At 40.8% G+C, this 9,989-nt stretch overlaps 1 protein-coding gene across 4 annotated transcripts; it reads left to right on the forward strand.

The window, feature by feature from the left end:
* The first annotated feature begins 1,435 nt into the window (after positions 1 to 1,435).
* Positions 1,436 to 9,640, forward strand: LOC131887982 (choline transporter-like protein 4). 4 transcript variants are annotated; one of them, XM_059236737.1, is made up of 15 exons: positions 1,443 to 1,689; positions 1,885 to 2,143; positions 4,492 to 4,828; positions 4,899 to 4,977; positions 5,982 to 6,095; positions 6,171 to 6,535; positions 6,607 to 6,743; positions 6,961 to 7,078; positions 7,156 to 7,352; positions 8,016 to 8,149; positions 8,350 to 8,628; positions 8,711 to 8,865; positions 9,061 to 9,158; positions 9,235 to 9,380; positions 9,441 to 9,640. In XM_059236737.1, the coding sequence occupies exons 3-15, from the start codon at positions 4,575 to 4,577 to the stop codon at positions 9,555 to 9,557; spliced, it is 2,193 nt and encodes a 730-aa protein (XP_059092720.1). In that variant the 5' UTR covers positions 1,443 to 1,689; positions 1,885 to 2,143; positions 4,492 to 4,574; the 3' UTR covers positions 9,558 to 9,640. The 4 variants fall into 4 exon arrangements, 3 of the variants coding, with proteins under 3 accessions (XP_059092720.1, XP_059092718.1, XP_059092719.1); XM_059236735.1 differs by having other exon boundaries at positions 1,443 to 2,143; XM_059236736.1 differs by lacking the exons at positions 1,443 to 1,689; positions 1,885 to 2,143 and adding an exon at positions 3,333 to 3,727.
* The last annotated feature ends 349 nt before the right edge of the window (positions 9,641 to 9,989 follow it).

Raw genomic sequence — 9,989 nt, forward strand, 5'->3', positions numbered from 1 at the left:
GCCCTGAGGGACGCCGGCTTAACATCTTGTGTGTCACTTAGGGATCCCTCAACCTTGACTAATTGCTTCCTACCAGAAATGAAACTTCTTAACCAATTGAGAACCTTGCCTTGGATCCCAATCTCATGGAGCCTGTTAACTAAAAGGCCATGATATACCTTGTCAAAGGCCTTGGCAAAGTTGAGATAAACTACATCGACTGATTTATGGCTCTCCAGTCCTTCAATAACCTACTCTATATGTTCAATCAGTTGGGTAACCGTGCTAAAATGTGCTCGGAACCCATGCTGGCTAGAAGGAAGGACTTCATTGATATCAAGAAATTTAACAAGTTTGAACTTCATGATCTTCTCAAATACCTTCGCAATATTCGAAATGAGAGAAATCGGCCTGTAGTTACTGGGGAGTGACTCATCTCCCCCTTTGAAAATTGGAACAATATGAACTAGCTTCAGAGAAGAGGGGAACTTGCCCTGATCCAAGATGCAACGCATCAAGTATGAGAAAACAGGAGCAAGAACCTGTGAGCATCTCATCAGAAACTGAGATGTCACACCATCAGGGCCAGGGGAGCTCGAGAGTCTCAAGTCCCTGATGGCCTCTAAAGCATCCTGATCTGTGACTACAAGATCATCTAAACGCTCAACTTGACTGACCTTGTCAATCTCAACAAACTCATCAATAGAGCAATGGACTACACAGTATTTCTCAATAAAATATAGCTGTCACGCTGATTTCTTGCATGTTGCCAGTGTCAATTTGGGCTAAAGCACTTCAAAAAAGAAAGTACAACCATATTAAACAAATTAAATTGTAAAGTATAATTGACTTGTTTCTTGAGAGACTCAGAAAGTTCACAAGCTATAATGTTAATTTGAATGATAGAATGAAATATGTTTGCAACTTATTAAAAAATGGGTTCAGAAATTATTTAGAAATTAACAATACTTTTTTTGATAATCTGAAATACCATATACATCAATCAGCTTGTCTTGGAGTAAAATTTCGTAGTGTTCTTGAAAAAAATATTCCATGGTGCTTGTCATGACAGTACTCTTTCTTATACAGCGCATCAATTCAAAATCTGTTTGGAAACTTTTTAGTTCATCTGATCGCTTACTTTTTTCGAAGTGGAGCCACTTGTCAAACCTCGCGCGCTCTCTGACCAGGGTCTCTAGTACCAGCAAACAAACTTGCCTATCAATGCCAGTGACGCAAAACTGACGTTTCAAACTTGTTTAACGAAGGTGACCTTTCCTCATATAGCAATGTGAAAGAAGGGTCAGCTTCTCAAAAACGTGTTTGAAGCCCCAAACTTGCATCATTGACTGGTACCAGCAAAACAACGAACCTACCAGAGCTCGCAAAGTCCCCATAGTGAGCACCTGCGGTTGAACAGCGTTTCCCTTCCCTTTGGTCTGCTCTTTGGGCTGACACTGTCTCGATTCCGGCAGATCCCTGGCTTCAAAAGCTTCAGGATTCAGCTGGCTTCGGGAATCAAAAAGATTGGCTCGTCCCATCAGTACTTGCCATTTCATTTGATTTACGATTGACATTATTGACATTATTTTGAGCACTTGTTTTTGTTGATTCTGCTGTCATCCTCATCGATAAAAAACGACCACTTTAAAACACTCTTGACGTTACTGGCTGAGAAAATCTGGCAACGGTGATACCGTCAGCTGTTGTGTGAGTGCTCGAGACTGTTTGAAAATTGAATGAGTGAAGCGAACGCAATTTTGGAAGTGTTATCAAGTTGACGACATGGCCATGCTATTGAACTATATTCAATACCAGAATAATATTGGTATTTATCAGCAAATTAATTTGGCCCAAGGGGAAGTTTCGAATCGCGCTACAATCAAAGAATTTATTTTGGCGCAGTTCGTGGTTGACGTTGCAAATAACCCATACACACTATGGTTCGAGGATAACAATGGGTATTGGTATCGGCTTGACCCTGGAAACACAATTCGACAGTCTTTCCACGTGGCACGGACACGTTTAAATGGACGAAGAAATGTGGTTTTGTGTGTGTGGCATCAACATGACTCGAAGCCAAGCAATTGGACTTCCCCAAGTGTCAAGTGTGAAGTGAAAGATGAAAAATGTTTGGCTTCAAGCCATGTATAGGAAACAGCGGGTGAGTGAATTTCAACGTTCTTTTATATATATCCCTATATATGTATATATAGGTGAATTTTCAGCATTACCAAAAAAAAAGTGATTCCCCCCCTAGGGCCGGGGCGGGGATTTCGAATTTGGGTGTTCAGAATCAAATTAAAAACCCTCCTGTCTGAAAAGTGTAAGGATCAACCCTTTCAATTAACAAAAGCTGTGCCAAAAAGAAGGGATTGCATCACAAAACGATCCCAACCAAGTAGTTCTATCAAATACAGGAGAAACGAATGTTATATGTCACTACCCAAAATGAATCCCCAATAGTTTTACTCAATTTTGACCTTTGGTAGCATGATTCCTTACAATACCCAATTCTAACTTTCTGCTTCATCCCATCTGGGGCTTTTTAAGCGTTAGAGTTTAAGTTATCGCACACCGAAATATGGATGCCTTTTAAGGTCTCTATCACGAAAGATTGACACCATTTCTCCGAGGCACATAAGAGGAAGACTTTCAGGAGCTTCAAGCACCCTATTAAAAATGTATTTTTTTGCTCTTCTCCTGCCAGATATTTGGAGGCACTATGAATAGATTGTATTTTGGGTTTATGCTTTAGACATGACAGATCAACCAAGTAGGCATCCTAAAATCCAACGCTTTCCATTCAAGTGTTCAGTTGTGGATATTTATTAAATTGATTCCTAATTTAATTAACTTAAGTTCCATGATCCCTTAAAACTGTTGAAGAGGATCATATCTAGAACACTTCATGCCTCGAATTTTCCTCGGCTTGTGCAAGTTGATAAACAATACTTTCTTTGTATTAATTTGTCCAAATACCCCCCAACCCATTCACGTACGTACTAGGAAGAGATAAGGGCATATGAAACAAATGGCTTCCTTCCTAGAATCAAGCGTTAACCTATCTTTCTTCAATGTTCTCTTCTCTTCTCTTTAATATTTATGATACATCACTTCGTACATGCTAAAAGGCAATCCTTGGGGTCTCAATTGTTCCAATTGACCGCAAATCTGTAACAGAGGTTCACCTGCCGTTGACAGTGGTACCTGCCAGAGGAGCGTATTTGTGTGGAACGTGCTCTAACAAAGGACACCCACCAACCGAGAACGGGAGAGCCTTCTTACCTACCTTCTACAACTCGTCGTCACAGCTTTCTACGCAAATCAATATCAAATGCTGTACAGTGCAAGGCTTAGCGTCAATCGTCATTGATCCTATCTTAAAAAATGATTATTCCTCCATTAGAATTGCCTTGGTTGAGTGACTCAAAAAAGAACCTGCAAGGGCTTGAGAGTTTATTGCTCATCTCCAGCTTGTAAGATAAGCTAAATACCTTCATACTAACCTGATGTCCGTTCGAGGGGGACGGATGAATGATAAAACTATTTTGCGCGTGCTGAATCAGAACTTTGGACAAAAACAACATTAGTGAAAGTGTGTGATAGAGGAGGGAGCAGAGAAGTCAAGTGCATGTTCAAGTGAAAAATTTTTGAAGTGTTCTTTGTGTTATTAAAATTATAATCATACGTGCTTTCAAGGTATTGGTGCATGGTGGTTCAGAACCGGAAAAGCAGGTTTGAGCAGGTATGCATAATGGAACAACTTCGAGAACTTTTAAAGCGCTACAACCATGGGAGCAATGAGCTGCATTGACAGTAGGTCAACCTCAAAATGATCGAGAAGATATGTGTGCTCTGTGATACATTGTCATTCAGTAAAAATATGAAGCTAAATTCTTCGTTCTGATTCTGTGATCCTGACTTTGTGGGAATTAATTCAATGAGGGTTAGGTTATAAAAGTATCCTTATATTGCTCTATTGGTTTTGATCTGAGACTTACCCTGATTTTCATGAGAAAGAAAGTATTCTACCTACATTTCAATCCGTCTCAATGTATTAACTAATTTGAAGATTTTATTTTGGTCACGGTTCTTCTTTCATCATTATTAAACGATCAAATTCAAAACTGGATGCATTTTTTCTTCAAGTTTGACTGATTTTGAATGTCTCAAATTAGTGGCTTGCAATTTCTTGTAATAACACATGAGTCATGACCGATTGATGAAGAGGTGAGAATCTATTTTTCTCCGACAATCGTTGGACATAATAATCTTTTTCAACACTATCATAATACAACGAATCAGAAAAAAGAGATCTCTTGATATGACGTAAATGATTGACATTTAGGCGGTCTCCCCTAGTATGGAAGGCTTTAACTTGGTTCCTTCAATGTTCTCTGCATTATTAATGGGCCCACCAAGTGCATTAGCGAGACAGGGATTGGAACCCATTTGCGGTGGGACCCGATAGTTTATTGGAGTTTCCAGCACCTTTTGATCATTTTCCAGTGTGTGAAAAGCCGCGAGGCATTTGCGGTATCTCACTCAACCCGTGACATTGGCTCACTTTTCACGTGGTCGTGCTCGAAACCATGGGATCCTCAAACAAAGTCGAGGACTTTCGAAGTGATGAATCTCAATACGGACGCAAACACGAGCACGACGAGGATTTCCATGGACCCATTAACAAGCGATCTTGCACGGACGTGATCTGTCTCTTACTTTTCTTGGTCTTTTTGGGAGCTTGGATTGCAGTGGCCGTTTACGCTTTTGCCAATGGAAACCCTCAAAGGCTCATTTATCCGTCTAATTCTGATGGAGAGATATGTGGGCGCGGCAATTACACGTAAGAACTATGACTTTGGATGGTAATTAAATCATGAACGGGTCAGACAGACGCATCGACTTGGTTTCAGTGAGAGCCCCAAGCTGTTGTTCTTTGACTTGTCTCGATGTGCCAGACTCTCGTCCGTAACCGGATGTCCTACTCCTCAGGTAGGTTCGAAATACACATCTTTCATTTCAGGGGTCTAAGACCTCACATCTATTTCGTATGATTAAAAAGTAGGAAAGGGTATGAAATACATTTCGGTATCAAAACCTCATCTATTTCCACAAGAAAAGGCATAATCTACAATCTTGATGAATATCCACTCCGGATTAGTATTAACTGTGGTTCATAGAATTTCTTAAAGTTCATAAAATCATTCCTCGCAGTCAGGAATGGTTTGCAGGGCATTTTAGCACGGTTGTTAAACAGATCGAGTGTTTAGACTTGATCATTTTGTATTTAATAGACTCAACAAGGTAGCAAGATTGTCAATTGGCTAAGACATTTCATTCGTGGTAAGAACCTTTTATCTGTAGGAAGAAAAGGAACTTCATGGAAAGACGAAGTGAGGAATCTCAATCTTGGGTATTTTGTGAAGAGAGAATCTCGACAAACAACACATCCAACATGCACGGTGCATTGACTGAATTTGTCATTTATTTCAATTTCCGGGCTTTTTAAGATGGCTAATTAGTTCGGGTTTAAGGATAAGTTAGTGACACATGATTTCAAGTAGGTTGTCTCAAAGGGGTTACAATTTCGTTTGGGCTAATGTTCGTTGATCCCAGCCGTGTGCTTGAGAGGTCTGACATCTTTTTCGTAATCAAACTCAACCAACGGTTAAGGTTAGCCAGATAGTTTCATTTGAAATTGCCAAGAAAGCTGTCAAGGATTTTTTGTGGAAAACTTCTGAAGTTTGGACCTAAAATAGCTCCACTTCTGAAGCTGTTATCATTAACTTTCATCAGGGAGGAAAAAGACAGACATTAATGTACCATGAACCTACCTCGTACTGAGCAACCACCCACACTCGCTCATTCGTTAGACAATTAGTGCTTCTGAACCTCCAAGACTCAAGTCAAGGTAGCCTCAAATTTTGTTTTTTAAGATTTCGTAATGATTTTAGGAAGTAAGTCACCTTTATTTGAGATGAATCTTTTTTCTCAAGGTGTGCGTTAAGGAATGTCCGAACGATTTTGGCAGGCCTTGGGCGGAAATCAATGACGCTGGAAATTCACAAACGGATGTTAAGCGCAAAATGTTCCCATTTTGTGGACCAAAGGTGGGCAATCAATGTATTGCTTTGTAATCTTGATATACCAACTATTGCATGCAAATACAAGTGGGTGTTTTCCAGATGGCCGAGTCTCAAATTACGGATGACAGCATCACGGTCAAAGAGCTCATTCTTCAGAAGATCTGCCCTCCCTGGTGGGTTCCATCCAAAACTCTCTTGGGCCGTTGCATACCCAGCTTTCAGACCACAGAGGATAATCAGCCCATGACAAATGAGACCGTCATCATTGATTCCAACGAGACCCCAGAGAACGAGATCGTGGATGGTGGAGTTTTGAAGAAGGCTGTGAACTATATTGGCAAATTAATCGATGTGCGATCGTTCGGAGAGAGAATCTACAGTGATCTGGCCACCACGTGGTGGATGATCATATTGGCATTGATTCTCGCTACAATTTTATCTTTGGTCTGGATCATTCTCATGAGGTATAAACTCTTTCATTACCACGGGTTTCTGGCACAGGAGGTGTGCCAACTTTTTCTTTATTTTATCGCAGATTCGTGGCTGCCGTCATGGTTTGGACCTCGTTGATTTTGTCGGTCCTACTTCTGTGTGTGGGAATCGTTTATTGCTATTTCCGCTATTCTCAGCTCAAGGACGATCCAAGTCCAGATGATTCGTGGCTGAACGAAGGCATGTTTTTTTCTATTACGTCGTTGTTTTTCATGTGCATTTTGAATAGGTTTCAAAAGACATCATGCACCTTACAAAGTTCTGTAGATTTTCCAAGGATATCATAACTAGACAAAGTATTCTAAACACGGCAGTCTATTTCTTTGGACAACAAATGAGAGGAATTCAGTTTCAAATACTAAACAACTTCATAACAAAAATAATGATCTTCCAATAGGGTTTTCGTCCAATCTCAGTGTCTATTCCGAGTTATCTACCACGTGGCTCGTTCTCCTAATAATATTGGCAGTGGTCCTCCTCATTGTCTTGATCATTCTTATATTCTTGAGGAAGAGGTGAATCTAAGTGGCTGAGTTATTGTTGATACTTAGCTAATTTGACCTTTTATGCTTTGATATTGTTCGTTCTTCAGAATCAAATTGGCCATTGAACTCATTGAGGAAGGATCTATTGCCGTTGGACACATGATGTCCACACTCATTTTCCCAGTTGTTCCGTTCTTTTGTGATTTGGTGGTGATCGCTTGGTTCGTTCTCTTGGCCGCCTTTTTGGCCTCCGTTGGAGAACAAAGCTTTATGTTAAACATTTCCAACTGCAAAGACCCAAGTGGTAAGAACGTAATTAATCCAGGCTTTGCAATAGGGCATGTCAAGTGAAAGAAATTCAAGGAAAAATGCGGTCCGGACCCTGATTTTGAGCATTTTGGGGAGGGAGAACTAAGACAAATATCTCAGTCTACTCGCACCATTCGCTCATTGAATTTTCAATAAGCAAGTGATTTTGAGTGAGCTGTGTTACAAAACTCAACAAAATGAACATGTTTGGCGTAATTCGGTGAACGCACTATCAAATTGGCTCAATACCACAATGATACTTGCTTAGACAAGCAGGTAAAATGAAATAAATGTCCAAATTCAATGCAGATATAGTGCAGTTTGGCTGGACATGTTGTCTTTGATTTTACTCCATGGAATTCGGACATTTAGGCAAGCGTTGGTACCAGCAAACAAACTTGCCTGCCAATGCCAGTGATGCAAAATTGGCGTTTCAAACTGGTTTTAACGAAGCTGACCTTTCCTCATATAGCAATGCAAAAGAAGGGCCAGCTTCTCAAAAACGTGTTTGAAGCCCCAAACTTGCATCCCTGACTCTGGTACCAGCAAACAAACGAACCTGCCAGAGCTTGCTTAAACGTCCCCATAACGTCAGTTGTTCATGAACGCGTTCACTTGACAAGACCTATTGCAATTGATTCTTATTGATCCTTTCCAGCCGTGTCCAACTATCCTAGAAGTGGCTACAAGTGTGACGGCGAGATCCCTCCCGAAAATGTGACCATTTTGTGTCCCGAGGCTCGTTGCGATTTCTTCAAATATGGAACCACACCAATGGCAAACTATCTTCAGGTTAGATCCAACTCTTTTGTCGACTCTTTCACTCAGAAAAGTTAGGGTGATGAGAGGTGAAGAGATTGTCTTCCGAGAGTTCTTTTTCAAGCGTGCAAACGAGGGCTTTCACCTTAATCTGTTGCAAAGTCCATAGCATCCTCTCTATCCTGAGAAGCTGCCCGTTCTTTGATAAGCCGACAGTATTGAGTTTCTTTCAGATTTTTAATGTATTCGGCCTTCTATGGGGTCTTTTCTTTGTGTCAGCCATGGAGGAGATGGTCATGGCTGGAGCCTTTGCCGCTTGGTATTGGACCTTTGACAAGAAGAATTTGCCCTCTGCTCCTTTGACGAGGAGTTTTGGCCGAACTTTTCGATATCATTTGGGTACACTAGCCTTTGGTTCGTTGATAATTGCCATAATTCGCATGATCAGATTGGTGATCGAATTTATCGAGCAGAAAATGAAGGAGCACCGCCAAGACAACCCTTTGGTCAAGGTAAAAAAATGCATAAGCCCTTTTGGGTGCACACACAATATTATGCTCTCGAAATGTACAAACAAAGCCCTTTGTCCCTCAGGCAATTTTGTGCATGTGTCGGTGTTGCTTTTGGTGCCTGGAAACCTTCATGAAATTCATCAACAGAAATGCATACATTATGACAGCAATCTACGGGCGGAACTTTTGTTGGTCTGCCAAAGAAGCGTTTTCCCTTCTCATGAGAAACATTGCGAGGTGGGTTCAACTCTCTCCAGTCTAATCTAGTGGTACCATTTTTAGCATTTCAAAGACACGACACCTTATTTTACGACCTTGTCTCACTTCAGTTCTCCATGGCAAACGAGCCAAATGGTAGCCATTCTTTTCTTTTGGTACTTCCCTTTCCGTTGCTCCGAGCTCGAACTGACATCGAGGAAACTTGCTTTTCAGGGTTGCGGTCTTAGATAAAATCACAGATTTCTTACTTCTTCTGGGAAAACTGGTCATTGTTGGCACCATGGGGGTGTTGTCATTTTACATTTTTAGTGGTGAGTGGAATGTTGCGACAAGTGGTTTTTTTTTTTAAATCAATTTGTCTCAATCCTTGGATCTGGATTCTTGTAGGCCGGATTGACAAGATCCAAGTGGAGGATCTCAACTACTATTTTGTGCCAGTGTTTGTCATCATAGTGGGATCATTCTTCATTGCCGACGTATTCTTCGACGTCTACGAAATGGCTGTAGACACGCTGTTCCTTTGTTTTCTCGAGGTAAGAAACTGCATTCGTCTGGTCTACTCCCTTGTTCTAATTTTCTCTCTTGTTTTCTAGGACATTGAGAGGAATGATGGATCCGCTGATAAGCCTTATTACATGTCTAAAGATCTCAGAAAGATATTGAATTATGTCAAGGACAATTCTCGTCCGCCCACGGCTAAATCAGAATGATCAACTTGTACCTTGACATGCGCTCTTACCATCAAGACTGTGTAGGATAATGCCATTAGAAATGAAACTTTATTGGAGATCTACTTTGAACTTGGTTAAACATGGTTAATATTGCACTTATTGGTAAAGGTATTGGCGAACAGTATAAAAGTAAGAAGGGGTTGTTGTAGGTGTTGTTGGCGACAGCAGCAGAATGGTTGGTTTGATAATCTCAAGAGTAGTGATTGCGAAAAGAAGTCAGGAAAGAGAAGAAAAAAAATTGACGAGTCAGGAGGTCTATTCGGGCAAAATGGACAACTTTTAATTAAAGACGTGTGAACGGGGTCCAATTTGCCAATTGGGTTCGGCTGAAATTGCTCTGACTTCTTGTTTTTATTGCCGAGGAACTCAAGGTCTGCGGTTGGAATACATTTTGCCTCTTGAACATATTTG

This window comes from Tigriopus californicus, chromosome 10, assembly GCF_007210705.1.
Source record: "Tigriopus californicus strain San Diego chromosome 10, Tcal_SD_v2.1, whole genome shotgun sequence".
NCBI classification, from domain to species: Eukaryota; Metazoa; Arthropoda; class Copepoda; order Harpacticoida; family Harpacticidae; genus Tigriopus; species Tigriopus californicus.

Coding starts and splice junctions, on each gene's coding strand:
- LOC131887982 (XM_059236735.1), top strand. CDS start 4,575: ATGGGATCCTCAAACAAAGTCGAGGACTTTCGAAGTGATGAATCTCAA. Junction 7,353..8,015: donor CAACTGCAAAGACCCAAGTG/GTAAGAACGTAA, acceptor GATCCTTTCCAG/CCGTGTCCAACTATCCTAGA. Junction 8,866..9,060: donor CTCATGAGAAACATTGCGAG/GTGGGTTCAACT, acceptor CTTGCTTTTCAG/GGTTGCGGTCTTAGATAAAA.